The 27,288-nt window shown below is 40.7% G+C and overlaps 1 protein-coding gene across 1 annotated transcript; it reads left to right on the top strand.

Annotated features, from left to right (window-relative positions):
- cpdb (carboxypeptidase D, b) lies at nt 1-26,202 on the top strand. The gene is made up of 21 exons (XM_060934933.1): nt 1-584; nt 1,700-1,935; nt 2,025-2,167; nt 3,699-3,865; nt 3,942-4,303; nt 5,326-5,517; nt 5,603-5,791; nt 5,862-5,941; nt 7,119-7,188; nt 7,428-7,573; nt 9,684-9,853; nt 9,996-10,271; nt 11,269-11,464; nt 13,186-13,324; nt 13,410-13,541; nt 13,639-13,734; nt 23,630-23,691; nt 24,538-24,669; nt 25,412-25,597; nt 25,745-25,841; nt 25,991-26,202. Exons 1-21 carry the CDS (start codon nt 1-3, stop codon nt 26,200-26,202), a joined length of 3,867 nt encoding a protein of 1,288 aa, XP_060790916.1.
- The last annotated feature ends 1,086 nt before the right edge of the window (nt 26,203-27,288 follow it).

Genomic DNA, 27,288 nt, shown 5'->3' on the forward strand with positions numbered 1-27,288 from the left:
ATGGTGTACTTCCGGTTAACTTTAACACAACTTTTCGCTGTTTCACACATTGTTTATTGTGTTAATGTCGAATTCCAGGCATATGATGAGGAAACGTATGGGAAATACTACAGTTATGTGGAGTTTAGTCGTCGTTTTAAGCATCTCGCTGAAAAATACCCGCATATTTGTCACCTCGCGAGCGTTGGTAAGTCTGCTGAAGGCAGAGAACTTTGGGTGATGAGGATCACAGCTCACACCGAGCTCCTCAGAGATGTTCCTGAAAAACCGCGATTCAGATACTTGGGGAACATCTACGGAGATGAGGTTCTCTCCAGGCAGATCTTGATCTACCTCACTGATTATCTCTTGCGTCAGTATGGATCTGATCCCAGAGTGACTGACCTCATAGACAGCACGGATATTTATATCTTCCCCAGTGTGAATCCTGATGGTGCTGAGAAGGCTGTAGAAGGGGATTGTACTGGCAGCAAAGCGGGCCAAGAAAACCACAAACAGTTTGATCTGAACCCGAAATTTGATCCAAATGCCTTGGAAGGTGCACCTGAGATGTTGGCCGTCATTAAATGGGTTTTACAGAAAAAGTAGGTCCTTACTTTTAAATGCAATGACTTTCCCATTGAATTATAGCATTATTATTAGTAGTAGTAAGCTTAGGCTGATGTCAAGTGAGAAGGTTAGCAGTCCAGTTCATCCCAAAAATATTCAGTTGAGGTGAGGTCAAGGCTCAGTCAAGTTCTTCTGCTCCAACCTTGGCAAACCGTGTCTTTGTGTGATTCTAGAAGAGCTTTGGTCCTCTTGAACGCATCCAAACGCGTTCTAGACAATTATGTGCATCCAGATTTGTGGCAACAGTTTGGAGAAGCATACATGTCAACCCCTCACGGCTCTCACCTGTACTCCCTGGTAAAGAAATCCATAATTTCCATACCAAATCCATAGTAATATTTCATGCATAATAAAAACGTATCAGATCTTACCTAATACCTAATGTCAGATACAACCTTTGTTGGCTTTTGCGTGAAGAACTTAATTGACGGCTGTCTCTTTTTCTGGTTTGCATTCTTCACATGCATTTGAGATTTCATGTGTTCCCTCACGTCGTAAATTCCAGAGGCAAACACTTTCACGTCTTTACAACAAATTGTGCAGTTGACATACTCGGCACTCATTTTGGAAGCGATAATTATTCCATTGAATGTTTCTGTCCATTTGGGAAGAAAGCGACCTCCAGTTTTAGATGTTTTGAGTTTTTTCTTCGGTGGTGCCGACATCTTGACCTCTTGACCTGTATTGTTACGCTACATGTGCTGTTATTTCCCGCTCGGCGTGCAGGAAAATCACAATTGCGCATGCTCAGACATTTGGAATGGCTTGTTGGTACTAGCGGAAGTACCGGTTGAGTAATTCTAAATGTAGAAAATGGCGGCTCCCATGCATTTTCGTCGTATTTCATGACAATTTTTTTTTGATGGTAATAAATCAAAATGATTTTAAGGTGAAAATGTAGAAAAATCCGTAGTTGAATACCACTACGCCCGTACCATTTTTAAAATGCCAAAATCTGTAGGGAATACGGGAAATCCGTAGGGGTTGACATGTATGGAGAAGAACCACATACGGATGTGAGAACATTCTATATAATGTTTTTGGACCTTTGTAACCAAATACCAACAATGCAATCTGTCTTTGCACCAAGGTTTGTTCTTGCTGGAAACTTGCAAGGAGGCTCAGTAGAAGCCAGCTACGACTTTGATTACTCCAGTTCCAATGTTACACCAGTTGCATACAGGCGTACAGATGATGACGATGATGCACTGTTCCGCTATTTGGTAAAGACTTTTACTGAAAACCACTCAGTCACGAGAGAGGGCGAGTTCCAATGTCCTGATGAGCTGAACAAGGAGTTCAGGAATGAGATGAATGATGTGCGAGGTGAAAATATGTACATGTTGTTACTTTATTCCTGATGTCAAATTGCATCTTGATGTTCTAGATGTTCTTGATGTGCTTGTAAACTGCAGGAAGCATGCAAAATTTTAGCTACTTCAGGGGAAACTGCTTTGAAGTCACCTTTCAGCTGAGCTGCTGCAAATACCCGTTGGCTTCAGATCTCTATACGGAGTGGTACAACACCAAGGAAGCTCTGCTAGCATACATGGAAAAGGTAAGATAATACAGACAAAATGTTCCCACTGTTCTGGGACTTTCCTTCAGCTTTTTTTTTCCTGACCAAGTTTTCAGAATTGTGTGTTAGATCTTTTTGCACAATTGGTCAAGCTTCTGGTCTTACTACTGTCTTGAGTGAAAGGGAAAGTTTACAAGACAGTAGTAAGAGTAGTGGTGATGTATGGCTTGGAGACAGTGGCACTGACAAAGACACGAGGCTGAACTGGAGCTAGTGGAGTTGAAGATGCTGAGATTGTCATTGCGAGTGACAAAGTTGGACAGGATTAGAAATGAGAATATTGGAGGGATAGCACATGTAGGACATCTTGGAGACAAAATGAGAGGCGAGATTGAAATGGTTTGGACATGTACAGAGGAGAGATCCAGGGTACGGTGTATTGGGAAAAGAATGCTGGAGATGGAGTTGCCAGGTAGAAGGAAACTAGGAAGACCAAAGATGAGATGTGGTGAAGGAGGACATGAAGATGGTTGATGTGACAGAAAAAGATATGGAGGGACATTATCCACTGTGGTGACCCCAACTGGAAACAGCCAAAAGAAGAGGTCAAGCTTCTGTTGCAATGAAGTTTTCTGATGAAAATAAACACAATACATTTTCCACAATGGTTATTTATTTCCACAATTTAAAACGAGTAGGCTCAGTTAATTAGCTTTATTGGGGCTTCCTGAGTGGCACAACAGAACATCGTTTGCCATGTCGGGGAGAGTTCAAGTCCTAAAGATTCCACGGTCATTCAGGACCGGAGTCCAAGAGAACACGGTTACCTGTGCAGTCTGGGTGGGATGGATGGTATACTCTTTCTCCCCTGTCAACTGCAGCAATACGAGCCAAAGAAAGAAAGCACAACTTTATTCATCACGCACTTGTGAAAATCCTCTCTGCATTTAACCCATATGAAGCAGTGAACACGCGCATGCATACACACATGTACCCAGAGCAATGGGCAGCCATGCTAATGGCACCTGGGGAGCAGTTGGGAGTTGGGTGCCTCGCTCAAGGGCACCTCAGCCCAAGGCCGTCCCATATTAACCTAACTGCATGTCTTTGGACCGTGGGGGAAACCGGAGCACCCGGAGGAAACCCACACAGACACGGGGGGAAAACATGCAAACTCTGCACAGAAAGACCCCCACCGGCCGCTGGGCTCAAACCCAGAACCTTCTTGCTGTGAGGCAACCATGCTAACCACTTACACCACCGTGCCGCCCAATGTCTGGTTTATGAGCTCATGTATGCAGAAGAGGGTAGATAGCACTTTCCTCTGAGTGTGTTATGCTGCCCTGTTCAGAAACATGAAGTTGGCTGCCTTGATGTTTCTTGGTGGAAGCACATGCTAGTTCTCATCTCTGGTTGGTAGCTGATGTGGCAGTGCTGGCTGGAGGGGGCAAATTTGGAAGAAATTTTTTTTGGGGGGGGGTAGATCTGTTGGGTCTTAAGTGTTACTGATTTGCTTTTGGTCATATCAATAAATAAGCTGCAGACATCTTGTATAATTTTGCTTTTCAAGGTTCACATTGGAGTCAAAGGTTATGTCTTGACCACCTCAGGAAGGGGCATCCCAGGCTCAAACATTACAGTTGATGGAATAGATCACACCATCACAACATGGATATTTGGCGATTATTACCGCTTGCTCCTCCCAGGAACGTATAACATCACAGCCAGCTCTCACGGGTGATTACCAGTAATCATAATTCATTTGCTATCCGTTGGTGTTGGTTGAGATCTTACCTTTATCTTTGTGTCTCAGGTACCTTCTGAGCACTGTAAACAATGTAAGCGTGATTGAAGGCAAAGTGACTCGACTCAACTTCATCCTAAAGCTTTTGAGTGAAGAGGTGCTGATGCCTGGGCTTTCCACCACTCCTGTACCGACCGTAGCATACCGGTCAACTGAACAAGTTCTTGACAACCAACAATCTTCCACATGGGAGCCCCCAGTCCAGAGACAGGATTTTAATCATTCCAATTACTCACAAATGGAAGTGTTCTTGCAGCAGATTAGCTCTATTTATTCATCTCTTTCCCAACTGTACTCGATTGGCCAGTCAGTGCTGGGCAGGGATCTCTATGTCATGAAGATATCTTCAGACCTTGGCACTGATGAACCAGGTAGTCCCTTAGAAGGCATTTGTTTATGTATAATATCAGTTTTTAATGGCTGTTGGGCAATATAATTTATGATGTAATTTCTTTAAAAAAAAATTATTTTGACGTAAGCATGAGTCACTTGCTTATGTCAATGCTAACACTAAGCTCTTAAAATATAAGCTACATCAATAGTATGGAAGTGGCTCAGCTATACAAAGTTAGTTTTTGGGGTTTTTTTTCTTCTGTGTTGGTACTGTATAGTTAAGTTATTCCACAAAATTGAGTCGTACATGAGCTGATAGCCGACGAGGCGCGTAGCACCAAGTTGGCTATAAGCCGTGTACAACAAGCTTGAGTGGAATAACTGTTTTATTCTATCCACATTCACTGGATTTTTGACAGAGCATTTTTTTTTTTTTTTTTGCAAATTCAGTAAATTAAAAACTTTCTACAAAACGTCTGACAAAATAATTTCTGCTTAGAATGTAAACAAACCGGCGAAATGACAGGAGCAATTTGTGAAAAATGCGCTGCTAATTATAATTCTTGAAAAGAAAAAAAGTTCATTCCATATTTTGTTGCTTTTTTTGGGGTGGGGGGGGTTCTTCAGGGTTTTTTGGTGGTTGGCAAACCAACTTAAAGGTGCATTACCGCCACCTACTGGGCTGGAGTGTGGAACAGGCGATATGGGGGAACAAAACAAAATATTAGCTATTTCTGTTTCTTTAACAATTTTGGGGGTTTTGTTTTCAAGTAGTTTTATTTCGTCCTTTGTTGGTTCAGCAACATGCTCTGCCATTTTGTTTTTCTCTACTCACAGTATATGAGCTGATATCCTAGTAGTAGAGTAGCCAATCAGAGTGCACAATCGCTTCTATCCAGTGAATGTGGATTAGAATAAAATAAGAAGTCACTGCAAAAATATCCAAATTATTGTGATTTTATTTGACCATATTGCCCACTCCTAGCTAAGCTACTGATTTACTTTGCCACATTTAACGATTTTTTTTTTTTCCTCCCAATTGCCGGCCTCTGTTGAGCAGGTAAACCAGAAGTAATATTTGTTGGCAACTTGCATGGCAATGATGCTGTAGGTCAAGGGATTCTCTTACATTTGATCGAGTACCTGTGCAGTAATTATGGCAGCGAACCTTTGATCACACAACTGATGGACCGTACAAGAGTGCATATACTGCCTTCCATGAACCCAGATGGATATAACGTGGTAGAAGAAGGTATAAGTCTGGAAAAGGTAAAAGGACACAATATGGTGGTTCTCTGGATAATAATTTAAAACGTACTCACTTTGTCTCTTTTTAGCTCCGGGATATTTTAATGTAAATGGAGAACTCGATGGTGGTATGGAAGATGACGGAAATCAAAACGTTGACTTGAGCAGGAACTTTCCTGATCAGTTCCATGCAGCCAATTTTGTACGACCAGAAACCAAGGCAGTGATGAGCTGGATTAAAGTGAACTCGTTTGTTTTGTCTGCTAGTATTCTTGGTGGTATGTTAGATTGTGTTTTAAATTTGAACAGGATTTTAAGATTTGCTGTGTTAAGCCTTTGTGTGTTTAGGAGTGATCGGAGTGACGTATCCAGGTTCGGTTGATTCCGTTGATGAGGATGTGTTTAAATTGATCACACAGGGCTATTTGGTAAGTATTGAAGTATGACTGATATCTAGCCTGGATGATGTACTGAAAATACTCTTGTCTGATTGATTTATGTAAATGATAAAACCGTAACATCTTCAATTCCTAGAACATGCACAAGTAATGTGCAAAAACATGAACATCTCAACAGTGCAAAGATGACGAGGGGAGGAAATGTTCTAAAATATATATAATCAGTTATTATCCATACAGGACACTTTTGTGATGGAGTAAAAACGTGTTCTATTCCCTTCTAGCAGGTTTTATTCATTTGGTTTAATACCATGCAATGTTGTTAGCATATCGCTTATCCTACGTGTATTACGTCACTCTACCCAGTGGAGAATGAGCGTTGAATATGGTTTACGATATTGCGTGGTTGTCAAGACAACATGTCACATGTTGGAGACGTAAGACTTCCACACTAGCGAGCGACTGGGACAATTTGTAAATAAACATGGCCGCCGTCAGGTTTGCTTCGTTAAATACGGAAAATTTTGAGAGAATTTTGAAAGAGAAAGATGGGTTGAACACCCGAAAGGAATGTGCATGTGTAATAATAATATATTGGTTGGCGCTTTTTTGTGGTATATCAGATATATTCCATTCAGCTAGCATGATGCTGAATGAGTCAAAGACGAGTAGTTGAATGGAATATGTCTGATGTACCACGAAACAAATGCAACCAATATTATTTAAATATTTAATCCAACTTGAGCGAGGTGAGAGCAAATATTTGACTCCGTATCACCTCCCAAAAATGCGTTTTTAAGCCTATGTTAAGTTGAATAAGTGGCAGGCACGCAGTAGCAACCATCCATGTCAGTCTTAACATTTAACGATAATTTGTGCCTTTGCCTAATCGACCAAACACAACAGGAATAGTGAGATGGAGAACATGCACTGCTATCATTAATGTGTAGTAAGATATAATGTATATAAAAAATTTTTTGGGGGTATGTGATTTGAAAATAATGAAATTCTTCAACCCTAATGAACTTCTCCCAAATGTTTTATCCAAAGAATGCCAGAACTACACCTCAAACTGTTATGGTATTCTTTGGGCTTTCAGTTTATTATTTGGGTGGAGGGTAGGTTTCACAGACGATAGACCAAAATGGAAATCTTGTATTCACCCAAACCTATTTCTAATGTATTTTTATTCTTTTCTTTGGTTCAGGAATTTTCATCTCTCCCAAGGTCACAGACCTGTGAGGACAGAAATGAAATGAATCATAACGCCCCCACAGGTGAGATGATTTTTTTTTTTTTCAGGTCTAATCTGGAGTCTGGAATACGTTTTTGTTGAAATGTATCTACATGTCTGCTCAATACTGGAATGAAATAGTAATGAAACAATTTAAGTACTGAGATATTAATACCCCTGCTCTCATTTGCTTGTAAACTACAGGGGTTTATTTTTAGATTTCTCCCATATCGTTATGCACCAAAATATTTGCTGGTATTTGAGTGATCTTTCTGAATGCAGGGATTGATCTGGAGAGCTGGATGTACCATAATACAGACACACTGGGAGTCGGGATCGGCGTGAGCTGTGATCTGCATCCACCAGTTGAAAACATTACGATGTGCTGGAACCAGAATCAAAGGCCTCTGCTTCAGTTAATCCAACAGGTGCTCTCCTTTACTGACATACCTTAATCCTTTATTTACTTCTTTTCACCCATGTATTTTGTATGTAGAAGAATGTATGGATTGAGCCTTTTTTTTTTTTTGTGGGGGGGTTAATAATTCATAATGATAACCCTTATTTCTAGCGTGCTCTCTCTATGGCTAGGTACCAACCAGCTACTGTCATATTATATTACATTTAATATGTATATATATGATGGTAATATTTGGTTGATCACTTTTAAAACACTGTTCACTAGACATGTAACAATATATCATGCAGCAATAAATCACAATACAAATTTATGATAGTTTGAATCAATGAAATAATAAATTTAATGGTGTATTTGTTTTCAGGATGTGTAATGTTTTTCCTAGCTGTAATTGCATTGCTTTGACAGCAGAGGTAATGTAAAATAGCAGGGATGCACATGACTTCACCGTCGGCAGATGTAACACAGCTCTATTGCCAGAAAACACAAACACTAGATCTATAATGGCAGAGTTTTTGTGCAAATAACTGTACAAATAGATTAACAAGAAGTCAGAGTGCTCTCTTTACAGACTGCTGAAAGATAAAAGATGAGACAAGAAAAGGAGGTGGTAGTTTTCTGTTTAAGCTGACTGTAGCCTTCATTGTTCATAAATGTTTATAAAGAAAAGGCATGTTTGTTAAATTTTTCATTTTTAATAAAAGGCATATTTTAGTTAATATGCTATTATATTTTACTCCAACCTTTACAAATGTGGGTAAATTTGTTGGTGATTTTTAAGAAAATGATACAAAATGGTAGTAAAATTTTCATTTAATTTTTTGCAAAAATCTCGTGGGAAAAGTGAATCGTGAGCCCAATATCGTGAATTGAGTGAATTGTTACATGCCTACTGTTCACTACTTTGTGCCATAAAGCCTTTTTGTTTACATCTTGTTGCTTCCACTGTGAATATCAGTACAATTCATAATATAATTAAGTTATTCCATGAAATTGAGTCGGCGATAAGCCATATACTACGAGATTGAGTGGAATAACTGTTATTGTATTCACACACTGGATTTTGAGAAACAGATCTTTTTTTTTTTTTTTTTTTGCGAATTTGATGAATAAAAACTTTATACAAAACATCCAACAAAATCACTTCCACTTAGAATGTAAACAAACTGGTGAAATGACAGGAGCAATTTGTGAAAAATTCTATAATAATAATTCTTGGAAAAATAGAGATGTTCTTACCATCAAATACTAATTATTATTATTATTATTTTTTTTTTTTAATTATTCCATGGTTTTTTGTAATTTTTGGAGTTTTGTTTGAGTAGAGTTTTTATTTCCTCCTCTGTTGGTTCAGTAACACGTGCCACCTTTTTTTTTTTTTTGGCATTGCCGCCACCAATTAGACTGGAGTGTGGAACAGGAGATTGAGGGGGGGGGGAACTTTTTTTTTTTTTTTTTTTTATTTATTTAGCTATTTCTGTTTCTTTTAAATACTTGATAGTGATGTGTCTGACTTGATGCACACTGCCATTTTGTTTTTCTCTACTCATGGTATATGTGCTGATATCCTAGTAGTAGAGTAGCCAATCAGAGCACGCGTTTGCTCATATCCAGTGAATGTGAATAGAATAATTGATATTTTGCATTTTAAAATGAGATTTATGCAGTTTATTTAAAAATGTGAAAATTGTGTATACTTGTACAACTCTGACTCCCTTTGCCCTGTGGACCTGCCCCACCCATCCTGACCCTTCTGCTTGGAGCTTTCTGGACTCTCAGCTGCTGGGGACGGTCCTATATGAATATATCCCTTGTCAATCAGAGTGAAAGTAGCTAATCGTGGCTGTCTGAGCTCATGTATGTGAAAGAGGGTTGATGGCACGTTCGTTGGAAAGTGTAAAGCTGCTTTGTGATGATGTCTATTAATAAAAGTGCTAGATAAATAAAATGGGTGCAGCAGGTAGGTTTGCCACCTCACAGCTCCAGGGTTCCAGGTTTGTTCCTGAGCTCTTGGGTGACTGTTTTTGTCCATGTTCTCCCCGTGTCTGAGTGGGTTTCCTCTGGGTTCTCCAGTGTGAAGGAGAGATATATAATTTTTCCACCCCCCCTCTCTTTTTCAGGCTCATTTGTCAGTCAGGGGTAGAGTAATGGATAGCCAGACTGGTCAGGCTATTGTTAATGCTACCGTAGAGGTGGACGGCTCCAGGCATCAGGTCCATACCAGCAGCACAGGAGAGTACTGGAGACCTCTGGCTCCTGGGATGTACCAGCTCCATGCCTTTACTCCAGGGTGAGAAATGAGAGGCGATTGGATTACATTTAAAATAAAAAAAAAAAAAAAAACTTTACTGTATATACTGTACATATGATGCAGACTGAAATTAAAAGGCAACATAATACAAGCAGTTTTAGTTTGTCATCTTTCTCTTCAGATATTTTCCACACTCCGTGTCGGTCACAGTGACTGTAACTTGGGTGGAGCAGGTGAATTTTGCACTGATTCGAGATCAGCGGCCGCAACCTGGAAGTCAGGTTGAAGAAGAGGAGTTTCAGAGGTTGGTGGAGAACTTGTCTTCTGCTCAGGGCCTCAAAGACCTCGTCCAGAACTATCTTCCAGCCAGAAGTCTGCACTACAGGAAGCACAGGGAACGCTCAGATTTCCTGCATGGACTTCACCTCAGCTTTCCTCATATCACCCGTCTCTACAGGTAACCTATTAATAACAACAATCCATAGGGTCCAAACAACCTTCACAAATATCACCCCAGTGTCTAATCAAGTTACTTATAAAGAAAGAGGGCAATAAAGCAACCTTAGATGAACATATTTCACATTTTAAAGTGATGATAACACTCTATTGATTTATATAAAATGTCTACTGAAATCTGATTGGCTGTCAGTGGCCATGCTTTTGAACTAATCATTAAAAAAAAAAATTACATATCAGCACAAGTTTACCAAACTTCAACTTGATTGTACTTCCGATTCTACAGAAACAGCTATTTAAACTTGACTCCGCCCTCTATCGATGACCACATCCCAAAGATTGATTGTTTAGTGTGAATCATTGTGAAATCATGAGTCACAGCTATCTGATTAAATTAAGCTCCGCCTCAGAAGGGTCGATTGGCATGTGGTGGCCGTATTGTTTGTAATTCTCCGAATCTTTTTCATATTTATTGAGGTATCAATGCTGTTGAGTACTTTTGTGGTATGGCATGTTTCAGGGCAAAAATGTAAAATGGTGATGTAGCGCCACCATCAGTCCAGATCTGGAAGTTCACTACAATTTGTCACATGTCAAAACTGTTTTTGAACGTGGGTGTGGTCCGGTAACTTGATCTCTGGGTAGTTTTGGAAAAGTGAAAAAAGGGATGTAGGGAATATACGGAAGAGATATGTAGTGCAAAAAGAAGGTATTTAATGTTGAAAGACTTCAACGCGAAATAAAAATGAATTATTCTTGAAAAAGGGGGCACCTTTAACTGAAACGCTTCACCTGAACTGAAGATCCGTTTCAAATGAAAGTATGCACTATTTAAAAAAAAAAAAAAAAAAAGTCTTGCTTTTAAAATAAACATTATTATTACTATTGTTAATAGACATGTCTGTCGTCTTGCACCTAGTAGAAATGGCTGAAGTAATATGGAAAATTGAGCGGTTTTTTTTTTTTTTTGTGAACGAACTGTTTTTGTTTGCGGTCAGTCTGGGTAACAGCTGGGAGTTCCGGCCTATCTGGGCTCTGGAGATCTCTGCGGATCCTGAGTCAACACAGCCCACGGTGCCCAAAATCCGGTACGTCGCAGGTGTCCATGGAAACACTGCAGCAGGGCCTGAGCTTCTGCTGGAGTTTGCATCTCTTCTGTGTATAAACTATGGTGGGAATCCTATCATCACAAAGGTGGGTGTCACTAGTTTGCAAAACTTTTTAAAAGTTTTTTTTTTTTTTTTAAATGGTGCAACAGAGAAGTGTTCACCCTGTCGTCTGGAGATCGCGAATTCCAATCCCGATGATTCTCCAGCCATTAATGACAGGAGAGCAAATGGGCCATGCTGTCTGGGTGGGAGGGAGGCAGGCAGGCTTGTAGTCGGACTCGAGTCCGACTTGTGCCCTAATTTTAAGGACTTGTGACTTGACTCGGACTTGTAAATTGGAAATGAGGACTTGGATTCTTTTTTTTTTTTGTAACATGCCATAATAATCTGGCACAAGATATTTATATCTACATTAATTTTATACTAATTTTGTGCAAAAGAATGCACATTCGCCTGTTCATACATCATGTTCAGGAACAAACTAATGTTAACGGCGCTAAAATGCCTGGAGAGAACGCCGCTAGGATTGTCCTCTTTACTTCTACAGACTTCTCGTGCAGTGGGAAAAAATGCACTGCTACAGTGTGTGTTCCATATGTAGAAGAACTGTCGGAGACGATGGGGACAAACTTGAACTTCAACTGTCATTTGGTAAGACCACACCCAGAGAAGGAAGTGACGCACTATGTTATTTGCCCTGTTGATAGTGGGCGGGGCTTGCTGAGTGATGAACAAGCTTTTTATCTGTAGCCTGTTAACTAAAATGGTGCAGTTGAGCAAGACCGTTAAGGCCAATTTATGCTGACAACGCAGTCCTCGCAGATGGTGTCGCAGATGGCGTCTGCGTAGCCCCCCCCACCCTTCGCAGACGCTCTGCGCGCACCTCCCAAAAATTGTGACCACTGCAGAAGCCTTGCAGACAGCGTCGCAGACGAGGGCTCTGATTGGTCCACTCTACATCCGCTGTACACGCACTTCCGCTTCCCTACTTTCCCGGTTTGGTTTGTTTTCACTACCGCCATTTTTAAAAACGCGAGCGAAGATGGAGCAGCACGAAGAGCGGTTGATTGAGGAAGTACGTACATCTATACGACTCCAGTTCTAGTCATTATAAGTAACCGGAGGATAAACACTCCACTAACCATACCCACCAACTACTCCTAGCGATTTCGCGACTTCACGCCCCCTTGCGTTGTGGCGGTGAATAACATCGCGCACGCCTATTACTCCCTGCTCAACGATAAATTACAACTGTCTGCGAAAGCCTTGTCGCAAGAGCATGCAGAGGCCCTTAGTCCAACACAGTAGCAGACGCTTTTACATAAAGGCAGCAACAGGCACCGTCAAATGGTGCGGATGGAGTCTTGTTCTCAGACTTGAAATTTTCTTTAATGACTTGGACAGAGCACTGGGGACTCGAGACTGGACTCAGACTCGAGGTTTAGTGACTCGACTACAACGCTGGTGAGAGGTATAGTATACTCCATTTCCTCTAGCCAATTGTAGGATTCTGTAAAGTATGTGGAAGAGGGCGGATGGCGCTTTCCTCCAAACAGTTTGAAAAGATGCAGTGGCTGTGTTTGCATGTCTCTGAGGAAGCACGTGTTAACCTTCACCATCCCAGAGTGATAGCTGTGGTATGATGGGGCAGAAATGCCTGATGGGCTGGACTTGGCCAAGTCTAAATTAGGAAGTGGGGAGGGGGGAAAAGTACTTAAATAAAATCTATAATCAGAATACTGTGCATTAGCGCGCGCACACACAGGCAGAATAGAAACATTCATGTAAGTGCCTCTGCTCTTTAAGCTGATTGACAGGAGCCGGATTGTAATCATTCCATGTGTGAATCCGGATGGCAGAGAGCTGGCTCAGGAGGGCTCGTGTTTCTCCACAGCAGGACTCCCCAATGCTCACGGTGTCGACCTTGACACAGACTTCATGTATGGTCAGTTAGTACACTGCACTTGGTTCTTGTTATTCGTTCAGTTGCTGAACGATTTCAGGGCCTGAAGACTGTACATTGCGTCTAGGCAACACGTCTGCGCAGCCAGAAACGCGTGCGATGATGAATCTGATTGAGGGAGGAGGCTTCTCTCTGTCTGTTACACTAGAAGGAGGCTCTCTGCTCACAACGTACCCCTATGACAGACCCACTGAACCAGGTCGTTTTATTTATTATTTTGCTCTGAATCTGTTCGAATAGACAAAACGTGTTTGTTCAACATGGATGGACTTTTTGTCTTTCTCACATCTCTTTAGCACACAGCGAAGAAACTCTGAGATATTTGGCCTCGATCTATGCAAGCAATCACCCTGTCATGCACTTGGGATATCCTGGATGTGTCAATGGACTGGGTAGGGATGAAAAGCAGATATTTTTTAGATTAAAACTGGAAAAGAACGATGACCACCTAGAGTGCCTTGCGTAAATATTCACCCCTTAAACATTTCACTGTTTTGAGTGGTACAGCCTGGAACTGAATTCCTTAATTGAGATTGTGATGAATCTATATAAAATTCAGTTATTCCACGAAATCGAGTCGTACATGAGCTGATAGCTGGCGAGGCACGTAGCACCGAATTGGCTATAAGTCATGTACGACGAGACTGAGTGAATTGACTGTTTTATTCTATCCGCATTCACTGGATTTTGACAAACGGAGCATTTTTATTTTTTGCAAATTCGATAAATAAAAACTTTGTACAAACATCCCACAAGATAATTTCCGCTTAGAATGTAAACAAACTGGCGAAATGACAGGAGCAATTTGTGAAAAAATGCGATTCTTTTTTTTAAAAATATATTTACGGGGGGGGGGGTTAGGGTTTTTTGGCGGTTTACAAACCAACTTAAAGGTGCAACAGGAGATATTTGGAGGGGGGAACCTATATTTGAGCTATTTCTGTTTCTTTTAAATACAGTACTTTAATTTTTTTTTCGAGGAGGTTTTTTTCAAATTGGTACACTTGCAGACCATTTTGTTGCTTGTTTTGATAGCTCCTTGATCTTCATGATGTTTGTTTAGGAATGTTCTCTGAAAAGCTCTGGGTTCTTCCAGGAACAGGTTTATTTACAATATATTGAGATCACTTTACCCATTTAATTACACGCAGTTCTACTCAATTCAGCTAATAACGTGACATCTGATGGCAACTAATTTAGGAGATTCAGTACAGTGGGGGTGGGAATACTTATGCAATCACAAATCATTTTGAAATTGTAAAAAATTTGGCAAAATACCTGGAGTTGTAAAGATTCATGTGCGAGATGGGGGATTCTTCAGAGAGGTCAAAATTATGAAATTATATCCGTGCTCTGAAGGAGGGGGGAGTATACTGGTTTACATTCATCCGTCCGTATCTCCGTATTTCCATCCATCTGAAGCACCCTTTTTCTCAGCGACCACAAATTATAGCCACTTGGTATTTTGGTACAGAGCTTCAGCTTGGGGTTTTATACTGTTTTCAGGTCTGTCCCACATCAACTTCCTGTTTACCGACTGAATGCATTTACAAAATTTTCGTAATACTTTTCTCAGCAACTGCAAATCACAACTGCTTGATATTTGGTATCGAGCTTCAGCTTGGGGTTCTATACCATGTGTACCGTTTTCAGGTCTGTCGCACATCAACTTCCTGTTTAGCGACAATGCATTTATGAAACTTATAGGGTGGATTTTGACTCGATTTCAAACTGACAGTTTACCAGGATGCTATTTGAAATCCCTGGGGAGAGACACTCAGAGATGAGAATTTTCCGCAGATCTGCAGAATTCCGAGTTTTTCCTGCTGAAAATGTCATTTTTGTGAAACGTGTAAATCCGTTGAGAGAATTTCGGGGGGGGGTAGGGGTCGGCGCGAGGCGAGGCTTGTGGTGGCACAAGCAGGTAGGACCGACCGCCAGCATCTTTCGGCAATGCTCATCGCAAAATTAGTTCGATATTATTCAATATTTATGCTAACGACAACTCACGACGATTTCCGGCAACGTTTTGGCGCTAGTTTTATCTCACTTCTACAATTCACGGAGAAACAAGCTATACATACACGATTTTGATCACTTCTTAAGTTCTAGTTATTTTGGTTAGTTTTCAAAGTTACTTCGCCAATATGGCGAAAGTTTTGGACCGCAAAAATGAGGATCGTGCCAGGGAAATCGATAAATTGAACGGGATAAAGAACTGTTTCCGATGGGCATGGCTCGATAGTAGCGTTACCGTGCAGATAGGGACACAAACTGTGACGACGTGCCTGACGGAACATATCCGAAAAGTGGACGTGCCGGGAAAGGTTCTGTGTATTCTGTGCTCCGATATGATCAATTATGGAAACGGAGGAGCTAGAAACATCCAGGAGCACATCAAAACAAAAAAGCACAAAGGTCCGTTTTACTTAAATTGTCAGAGTCAGGAGGAATCTAATATATCGTTACGGTTACCTCCATTATCGTTCACTCTCTCTCTCTCTCTCTCTCTATATATATATATATATATATATATATATATATATATATATATATATATATATATATATATATATATATATATATATATAAAAAAAATCTGTAGGGATTTATCTTAAAGTTTATAAACGTTTTAAACCATCATTGAATTTGAAAACATTCTTATATATCAGTGGCGGCTGGTAGCCTTTCAAACGGGGGAGGCTGGTCGGTTACGATATTTCCAGATTTTAAAAGAAAAAACATCAATTTTGCCCATACTCTTGCCTCTGATCTGGCTGATTGTTGGCAGGGTCACAAACTGTGAAATAACAGGTTCTTTTGGCCCATTAGCCTACTGTCCAATATACATGATGGTGGTGTTGGGGGGAGGGGTATATTTTAACATTTTATATTTTAAAATTGTGGCATGTTTAAAAATTGGTCATTATTGAAAGCAGCTCTTTGTCAGGAACCTCAGCAGTAGAGCTGGGTGCCACACATTTCATTCAGTGACACTTTCCCTATATTTTACTTATTTTGACTGAGATGTTTTATTGACAATTTTGATAACCCTTCACTTTTAATCCAGGTCTGTAGTGTGAAATGTTCTCGGCTGTGTTTTTGTTTAAAAATGTTTTCCAAATTGTAGCTGTGTTTAATTCATATCCAGAGAAATATATATTCCAATATAATATACTCAGCATAAACATTTTAAATAGATTCTATATTTTTGGTCCATCCATGACATATTACTAAAGTAGCCTATTTACTGTTGTTGATGTGGGTCACTTGCGGTTAGCCAATTCACTTTCTCGTACCAGGAGAGCTGAAAGGAACGAGTATTATTCCCTACCTTTTTCACCAAGTTAATTTGAGGTGTTGGTCTACCCTGCTCTTTAATTTTTTCCTCGAAAGGAAGACTGGCAAATGGCTTCGCCAAAATTAAATCAGCAATGCTTGGCATCCGTGCGCAGCTTTCTTGCTAGCTGACTAGCCCCCTCAAGTTCAAGTTCAGTCACTCAAACGAAATTTCTGGAACTAAGATAGCAAACTTGACAACACCTTTATTTACAATGAAAATGTATACAAACTAAAAAAGCTGGTAGAAACCGTATGTAATGAATGAAATCGAAATGTAAGCTGATCTCTTACAATACACCACAGCACTTGCGAATCCGCATGGGACTGAACTGAAATTCACCGCTGCCTGTCTATATTTGAAACGAGCTGTCAATCAAAGAAAATATCCGGCCACTTTCACCAATCACCAGTCTCCTCGTGGAAACTGCCATGTCCCTCCCATGTGAGGCTCGGAGTCCGTAGGCGGGCATTTTCGCAGTATTTGTCCAATAACCGTCTTGCATTTTGAGATTGAAAAGCGCATAGCTCCCAAATGCCATTGAAGTGCACTGAGGCTGGGCTGCATCGTGCTATCACGAGGGGGAAAAACTCACGCACACATTAAAGTTATAAGGGAATGATTTCGCACTGTAGTTGGGTTGAGCACATATTTCTATGATTCTGGATCTGAAATAGCAATGTTATAAGGTCGGCTATAACATAAGCCTAGCGCAATTCATCCTACACGATGTTCATCATTTTTAGAGGAGGCTGAGCCTCCCTCGTTGTCTTGGAGCAATCGCCCGTGATATATATAAGGTGCACCCCCCCCCCCCTTTGAAACCCCCCCCATGCACGCTTTGCATGCATGAAATGTCTGCCAAGGGCAAACATAAGAGTTTTTTTTTTTTTTTTAAATGTCCCATTCTCATCCCTGGACACTGCTCTTTACTTACTTGTTTCAGGGTTAATTATTTGTTGAAGTCAGCATTCATAAGAAGTGTCCTATTCCTTCGATTGCTTGCATTCTGATAAGCGAGAGTGTGTGTGGGGGGGGGGATACGTAAGTGAGCAGTAGCTCACAGTTGATCTTGTTAAGATTGTCTTTACAGCTCAGGGATCGTGCTAAAGTATGCAATCCAAGGCGAAACGTACTTAAAGCCATATTTAAAAATAATCACCCTTAAAGGCAGCACTTGGATCTAAAATGGAAAGCCATAAAGTTCCACTTAGGTTGGCTTCTTATGTGAAGGGTGTACTTAACCTGGTAAAAAGAAGTAAAATTCTGGGCAAAATGGAAAAAAGACAAGGTAGATGTAATATTTCTGCAAGAGACTCACTTAAATGCTAAACTTAAAAGGCAGGGCATTAATCAGGTTTACTCAGCGTCCTATAAAACGGGACACAGAAGGGGGGTGGCAACACTGATCTCAACAAGGGTAATTTTTGAAAAGGTGACAGAAGTCACGGACAAGGAAGGAAGGTGCAATATGGTTGTAGGAAAATTAGAAGGATCAGAAGTCACTCTCTTAAATGTATATGCACCTCCAGGTGCGACGTGGGGTTCTATAGACACGTTTTTGATCTAATGATTACAAAAGCCCAGGGAATGGTGATTTGCGGTGGTGACTTTTTAATCTGAGACTGAATCCAAAGTGGGATGTGTCAAGATTAACTCAGAATAACGCAGTAGGCAAAAAGGTGAGAAGGATAAGAGATGGCCATTTGTGATGTATGGAGGGAGTTCAATCCTACAACTAGACTATACTTTTTATTCCTCACCACACAAAACTTACTCAGATCATAACTGTTATACCAAAGGAGAGGAAAGATGGGACAGATCGCTCTAATTACCGCCCAATTAGTCTGTTGAATTAGAATTATAAACTCATCAATTCTAGCAAAACATTTAGAAACAATACTCCCAGATATTATACAGTTGGATCAAACAGGTTTCATTAGATAGAGGCAAACACAGGACAACGTTAGGAGGACATTGCATGTAATTAACCATATTAACAATTTAGAGGCCGTCTTGTTAGGGTTGGATGCAGAGAAGGCATTCGACTCTGTTGATTGGTCTTTCTTATACCAGGTACTAGAGAGATTCCAGTTCCACGATGATTTTATTAGGATAATACGAGCTTTATAAACCAACAGCCAAAATTCGGATTAATGGAGGATCATCAAATACTTTTGATTTGGAAAGGGGATGTCGACAGGGCTGTCCTGTCTCTCCGCTCTTATTCGCCATCTTTATAGAGCCCCTGAGTCAGTGGATAAGACAGAATGAGAAGATAAAGGGGATCATGGTGTCTCAAGAACAACATAAAATTGCCCTGTTCGCAGATGTTATCTTGATGTACTTGGGACATCCATCCACTTCCCTTCCAGAATTGCTCGCAACCCTGAGGGAATATGGTCTATTATCAGGCTACAAACTAAACACCCACAAATCCCAAATCTTGACATTTAATTATTCTCCTAGCCAATTGATTAGAGAGGAATTTAAAGTGAGTTGGGAATCAAAATCAATTAAATACTTGGGTGTGAATATTCCAAAAGACCTGAACAGGATTGTATCAGAGAACTACGGTACGACCCCCTACTATCCAAAATTAAATCGGATTTGACTAGATGGAATCTAGTGCCCTTTTTAGGATTAGGACTGAGGGTGGAAGCAATAAAAATGAATGTGTTACCCAGACTGTTATATCTGTTCCAAAATATACCCACAGAACTTCCAAAGGGAACATTTCAAGAATTAGAGAAATTAATATCATGATTTATTTGGCAGGGGAAGAGGCCAAGAATCCGCTACAAGACTCTTCAACTAACAAAAGACAAAGGAGGCCTTTCCCTCCCGAGTAGTAAAAATTATTACCAAGTGGTGCAGATGATTTTGGTTAACATTTGCAGTCCTTCCTATAAAGCCAAGTGGAAAGGGATAGAATGTCAGACATCCAGTGATCTTCCGTTACAAGCAATTCTAGGGGACAGTGGGTTGGTTACTTGCCTAAAAGACATAAATACATGGATAAAAATATCACTTAGGATTTGGCACAGGGTAGTCAGTGAAAACAAGGCCAAAGAACCATATTGGATCATGAGATGGATAGGATATGACTCAGATTTCTTACCAAGCAGAATGGACACAGGATTTAAACAGTGGGCCAATAAAGGGTTAACAAAACACAGTGACCTCTGATGGGGGCACACTGCTACAATTCCAAGACCTTAAAAATCTATTTGATTTAACCAATCAGGATTTTTATAGATTTTTGCAACTTGGACATTACTTAGAAAATAATGAAAAAGGAAGAGATGTGACAAATTAATTTGGGTATAGTGAAGATATTTCTACTTGGCTACAGGTCAGACCCTGGCCGTGGAAATTTATCAAAGATGCATATGTTATTTACCAGCTGGGAGGTCCGTATCGTGAAATACTGTGACCGAGGGCCGAGGTCAGTATTCAAGGCCGAGGTCACGGTATTTCACCATACGGACCGACCTTAAGCTGGTAAATAATGTATGTATTTTTTTCTTTACCAAATTCTAACAGAAAACGAGAGCGCCCAAAAGGGAAAACCGAGCCGAGGCGAGCCGCCATTTTGAATCCTCGTTCACGGCTGTAATGCAAATGGCTTCCTCCTCGGCAGTGTTGTGCCAGTTCACACCTTTTCTGAACTAGTTCAAGTTCAGTTCATACATGCTCAAAGTGAACAGTTCGCGTTCAAAGTTCACAATTTTAATTCTGAACTAGTTCAAAGTTCAGTTCATTTTACTTTTTGGTGAGATATGAAAATAAAAACATTTTTCAGACCACGAGCTAGAAAATCACTATACGTTCTCTGAAACTGTTCACTGTAGACATTTGCTCATGACACTGCAATTGTGGGTTTCTTACCAGGTGATGAAACGTGCAACAGTACAGACAAGGTAGACCTTTTGTTCTGAATTTTAAATTCCTTGTACACCTCTGCCAGTACTTTTGCCAGTACATCATGTGTGTGTGACCCCCTTACACGACGGCATGCAAGTGCTGCTGATTTCCTGAGTGATGGATCATGTTTGTCAAGCCAATGAACTGTAATGCCCATGAATCCCTTGTTGACAGCTGACCAGCAATCAGCTGTTGTGCAAACAAAATCAAGCTCGGCAAGTTCACTTTTTAATTTATTAATAACCTCCATAAATTCTCTGTTCAGCAGTCCCTGCACTTGCTTCCTTGAAGGCACATGTCTGCTTGGTTGCAAACCTGTCACTAGTCTGATGAACGAGGGTTTCTCAACTTTGCTTAGAGGTTGTAAATCTTCCACAATGTAGTCGATAATCAGTTTATCTACCTGCTCCTGGGAGATCACGGACCTCTTGAAGGCAGCTGGCAGTGTAATTTGCGTTTGGGGGGGTTGGCAGGGGGAGGGTGTCTTCTTTGCCTTTCCTCCCTTTTGACCCTCGAGGACGTGCATATATGCATTAACGCTGGATGGGTGCTTCAACTCGATGTGGGCAATTCCAGCGTTATGGACGTGACACTTGAACTCAAAATGGCAACAAATGACCCAGTGCATGTTTTATTGTCTCCCAGTATTTAAACAGGTGTTGCATATTTTAAGGCTGTACCATACTGGAGAAGTGATAGAACAAGAACAATTCCCATAGTACATCTAGGGCATGCCAGAAAATGCCAATAAAAGATGCGTTATGGATGTGACAGAAAAAGTATCACTTTTCTTGGGTGACTGTACATTTTTATCAAACTCTGTGAAATCGTAAACCTAATGTCGAAATGGAGAGATCCATTTGATAGAGGGGTCCAAGGTGAATATTAAAAAATCTTTGTTTAAAATATTTTGTATTTCATGCAGAGTTTCGGAAGGAAAAGTCAGCGTTATGGATGTGACGAAATTCCGTTATGGATGTGACGCGTCTGAAATAGACATGGCATATGTTTAGAAAATCAGCAATTTAACCACCATAACCCTTTGAAAAACTCTCTAAATATCAGCTAAAACTATCAAAGTTCTTAAATAATATTTAGGATGGCTATTGTTTTGCTGTTTTGTGGATTTTAGCATACATTTCTGTGGCTTGTGGCAATAATATAGAATTGTACATGATCAAAGTTGATTTTAGCTTGGGGTTTACATTATAAGAAAGAAAGACTGACAGTGACACATTAGGTTGGTTACAAATTGGTTCAACTTATTCACATCTGTAAAATACAGGCCTAGGTGATATCTCTGGGAGTGGTTTTGATGTATTACATGTTGCTTTATTTTTGCATGGTGAGGTTGACGTTTACATGGAATTGCCCATGTGTCGTTTCAAATTCGAGAACGAAGTTGTTGAAGTCCTTATTTGTTTTTTCTGAGCAGGTGGACATATCTTACACAGAAAGGTAAGGTTTTTGCCGTCGGGGTCTTGATGTGACAGTGTGTAAAATTGTCTTAAATGTTCATAATCAGTGTCTGTGCTCTCCGTGCCATCACTTCCACTAGCCATTTTTTTTTTTTTAATTGCAGTGCTTTCTCTCACTCTCGTCATTGGTCTCTCACACACTCCTCCTCTCGCTCCAGCCCATTCTCCTCCTCGCTGTCATCGGTGCCTGCTACGCCTACCCCGCCCTGCTGCAATTCATCATGGGTAACGTAGTGCAGAAGCCAGTATGTTATTCAACTATTCTCGGCCGGACACTACGTTCCCCGCAATGCATTGCGCACACAATGTCAAAGCCATTTCTGTCTGGTGTGATGCATGATTTGAGCGGCACCGGCTGCGAGAATACAGGAGGGGGAGACTTTCTCTCATTGCGTTTCAAAAGAGAAAACAAATGCCACTCGAGTTATCAAGGGAAAACAAATTCCAACGTTCATTTACAGTGATGTCTGCCGTTCATGACACATAATGTGAACAAATTCACGTTCAAGTTCTTTATTAAAACGTGTTGCGTTCAAGTTCATGAAAAAATGAGCGTGTTCAGTGAACGCGTTCTTTTGAACTCGTTCACGCACATCACTGCTCCTCGGTATACGAGTGCACTTCCATGGCAGGAAAAAAAACTACATTTTGCCGCCTATGTAGTCCCCTATTTATACAAAATTGAGTCATTCAGGATTCAGCCATGTTTTTGCTCAGCGTTAGCAAGTTACAGGTTTTTAGCTTTCTCCTACAATGTTTTCTTTTATTTCTTCTTCCTCACGGTAGTAAAACTCGCTTTCGCTGTGAACACTGTCGTTATCGCTATCCATGCTGTAAAATTAATGCTATTATGCTGAGAAATGCTGGGAAAAATTTATAAATAAATCTTATAAAAAAAGATAAATGTTGACAAATTGCTACCATGTTTGTTGTCGTGAACGAGCGAGTCGTCAGATGTCCATAACCGGGGTCCGTACCATAGGATACGGACCCACTCGCCAGCCAATCAGAGCGCAGGATTTGATGGAAACCGGACCGCAAAAAAAAAAAGTTATTACAAGAATTGGAAGGGGAGGATACTACATATACTGTAAAGGAGAGATGGGAGAAGGAATGTAACATCATGATGGAGCTGGAGACGTGGGGAAAAATTATTTTACAACAATGGGAAAAGTACATCTGCTGTCTTGGAGAGAATTTGGCTGGAATTCCCCCCCACCCCCCCCACCCCAAAAAAAAATAGATGGGCAATTTTTCTATGCTTTTTCAGGATTAAAAGATGCGTCGTAGTGTGTTTTTTAATAGTATTATCTTGTGTACTGCAACTGAAAAAAAGTTACCATGTTCCGGTAATGGAATGTTATTCTGTTACCGAGGAATGACCCCTAATCCCAGTTAAGTCCATTTCAGTTCCAGGTTGAAACACTACAAAATTTGGAAAGAATGAACAGGGTGAATACATTTGTAAATGTGTGTGTGTGTGTGTGTGTGTATATGTGACAATCTCTCATCTCTGTGTGTGTGAATGGTGTAATCCCACAGAGTCAATCCAAGGAGGAATTCTGAGGGGTGCAGAGTTCAAAGGTCACATGGGCAGTATGAAGGTTGTCTTAACATCTTATGCTTTGTAGTGCTATGGGTATAAATAAATTAATAAAAAAAAAACATTTTTTACATTATTTTGGACTTTTTCTTTAAATGCTTATTTGCTTGTTTCAGTTTAAGCAACATATTGCTTCTTATTTACAGAGGTACAGTTTAGGGTCAGTGGGTATTATTATTGTCACCTCACAACTCCAGAGTCACTGCTTTGGTCCTCAGCTCCAGTTACTGTCTTTCGCATGTTCTCCACATGTCTGTACAGGTTTCCTCAGGTTTCTCTGGTTTCATCCAACCTCCCAAAAACATGTCAGTAGGTTAGCAGTCTGAGATCGCTTTCACACTTGCGTTTTTACCCGGACTGCTGTCGTAGCTATGTAGCTTGTTTTTCATCTGAAAAAATCCATGTGGTACTGTCCAACATGGCTAAAAATCTTCTCCTAGGAGAGCGGCTGCTGGTTTGCGGGTATACCTGTATGATGACATGCTGTGCATCTGTAAAGCATTTTTCTTTACTGCGTCAGGAAACAGTTTCACTTAGTGTGTAACATGTGGTACACCCATGTGCAGCAAAAAAAAAAGTCACGTGACCTACAGAATTGCACAATCAATCCACAGTTGAATTTGGAATAATTTTACAATATGAATTCAAGCCAGTGATTTATGAGCCCAGAACGTCTTGGGGGGGGTCGTCATGTGTGCATGGTTGAAGATCATTGTTAGAAATTTGAACCAGTTGGTAAAGTTTGTATCTTTTTTTAAAAATCCTGTTAGTTACATTACCACCTGTGTGTACACACATTTTATTGTAAAATATATAATTTATTCATTAAGTCTTTGTGTTTTTGCAGGATTTTAGTCTGGATGTGGGTTTGTGTCCTGAGATCACGGTGTACACCAGTTGCTGTCTGTACCCACCTGCTCAGCAGCTTCTCTCGCTCTGGGCAGAGCACAGGACGGCTCTGTTTGCCATGCTGCTGGAGGTCAGCGCAGCTTTCACTGCTCTTGGAGAACTGTCTGAGATCACATTTACATACTATACAAATCAAAAATCACAACGCCATTATCCTTACCATGTCTTCAGGTAATATTTAAGTTGTTCCATGAAATCAAGTCGTACATGAGCTGATGGGTGACCAGGTGTGTAGCACTGCGATTGAGTGGAATAACGGTTTTATTCTGGGCGGCACGGTGGTGTAGTGGTTAGCGCTGTCACCTCACAGCAAGAAGGTCCGGGCTCGAGCCCCGTGGCCGGCGAGGGCCTTTCTGTGTGGAGTTTGCATGTTCTCCCCATGACTCTAACTGGTGACTCTAAATTGACCATAGGTGTGAATGTGAGTGTGAATGGTTGTCTGTGTCAGCCCTGTGATGACCTGGCGACTTGTCCAGGGTGTACCCCGCCTTTCGCCCGTAGTCAGCTGGGATAGGCTCCAGCTTGCCTGCAACCCTGTAGAAGGATAAAGCGGCTAGAGATAATGAGATGAGACAAAACATCCAACAAAATCATTTCCACTTAGGCGGACTTCTTAAAAACCTATCAGCGGCTGCACAAATTGACTGACTTTAAAAGTAGACAGCCTTTCGATTTCATAAAACCAGTGAAATTTAGTTCACTCTGAAATTTGGTCATTGTGATATGTTTATTTCTGTAATATTTTGCAAAATATCAGGCCATTCTGTGGCTGGGAAGTTATTTAATTTGAAGGGATTCCCCCTTATTGCTAGATTCATAAGGGGCTGAGTGGCGTGGTGAAAGATGAGAAGGGCCAGCCAGTGTCTGATGCCCTGATCAAGGTCAATGGCTCGGTGTTTGTGCATACAGATGGGCAAGGCTTCTTCCACACTCTCCTGCCTCCAGGAACTCAACAGCTGCAGGTCCAAGCTTCAGGGTTTCAAGAGCAGCTCATGCAGGTTGGTCAAGAGTGTGTGTGAGGGAATCTGGAGTGGTACAAAGGAACTACTATTTGTGTCCAGTAGATGGTAGTGTAAGCTATGTGCTCTGGCTATACTCCAAATTCACTGTTCTGATGCTGCTGCTGTTCTCTCTCTCCTTACCAGGTAAATGTATCATCATATCAAAAGGCAGTTCCGATTATGATCAAGTTTAGTGAAAACAGTAGATACAGAGGCCCGGGATTAGTCCTGATTGCTGCAAGTAAGCCACCTTGGAGTGCATTTACATACTACAACTGTTGGGCATTTATTAGGAAGTTATGAATAAATGTCTTGAATTATTCTTTTATGTTCGTTATTAACGTCAATGCTTTTTTTTTTTCCCCCCCCACCCCTCCCTCATCTTAGTAGTCTCCATAACCGTTCTCCTGCTCTGTTTGCTCCTGGTGTGGAACTTCCGCTCAGCCAAGTTCAAGCGAATCAGAGCACCGTATCGATGGTTCCATCGTCTGCAAGAACATCATCAAGCAGAGGCCAGAGCATCTGAGAAGCTGCCTCTACAGAGCATTTTTTTGGAGGACAGCGAGAGTGAGGAGGATGCTTTTTACCTCAGGCAGCACTGATTTGATTTGATTTAAGTCAGTTTTTCACTTTGTGTTAATGTAAAATGTTTATATTCTGGAATCCATGAATTAAATGATTGGATTTTTTTCGCACACAATTCACATGTTATGTTTCATTGGTGCACTATTAATAAACAGAACACATATAAAATTTGTCTCTTGAGGTTTTCCCTCAGTTGGAGATCTCTCGGTTGGAGTTTTGATGATGGATAGCATGCAAAGCGTCACTCCAAATCCCCCAAACGTGTTTAAATTAGTTTGTGATCTGGTGACTGAAGGTCATGGCTTATGACTTCCATCATTCTTTTTATTCTCAAGTCATTCAGTGATGAGTGTTCAAGCACTGGAGGTGAGGGTGGAGTCATCCTGAAAGAGACCACGCCCATCAGGATAGAATTTTGTTAATTTGCGCTAGCGGTGCTGGTGCGAATTATTATTCTCACTCGGGATCTTTCTTCTTCTTACCATTATCCTAATGTTTTTTAGGATGCTCTTTGTCCTTCAGTTTTCAACCAATCATCACCCAAATTTTACATAATGAATACCTCTGGGCTGAACTACATTGCTATGACTTTTGGTGCTGATCTGGATCGCTGATCCATGAAAAATGGGATTGAAAAACAATCACTTAACTCTGTTGATTTTCATGATTTGAAAAAAATCAGGTTTTTTTATACCCCGGTCCGAAGGAGGGGGTGTATACTGGTTTACCACTGTCCGTATCGCCGTCTGTCCGAAACACCATTTTTCTCAGCAATCACAAATCATAGCCACTTGGTACCAAGCTTCAGCTTGGGGCTCTGTACCGTGTGTACCGTTTTCAGGTCTGTCGCATATCAACTTCCTGTTTACCGGCAATGTGTTTACAAAACATATAGCGTGGATTTTGATGCTATTTCAAAATGAGTTTACCAGGATGCTGCTTGAAATCCCTGGGGAGAGACTCTGCTCTTTACTTGTTTCAGGGTTAATTATTTGTTGAAATCAACATTCATAAGTGTCCTAGTCCTTTGATTGCTTGCATTCTGATGTAAGTGAGCAGTACTAGTGCATCTCAAAAAATTAGAATATTGTGAAAAAATTCAA

Source organism: Neoarius graeffei, chromosome 12 (assembly GCF_027579695.1).
Source record: "Neoarius graeffei isolate fNeoGra1 chromosome 12, fNeoGra1.pri, whole genome shotgun sequence".
Classification (NCBI taxonomy): domain Eukaryota; kingdom Metazoa; phylum Chordata; class Actinopteri; order Siluriformes; family Ariidae; genus Neoarius; species Neoarius graeffei.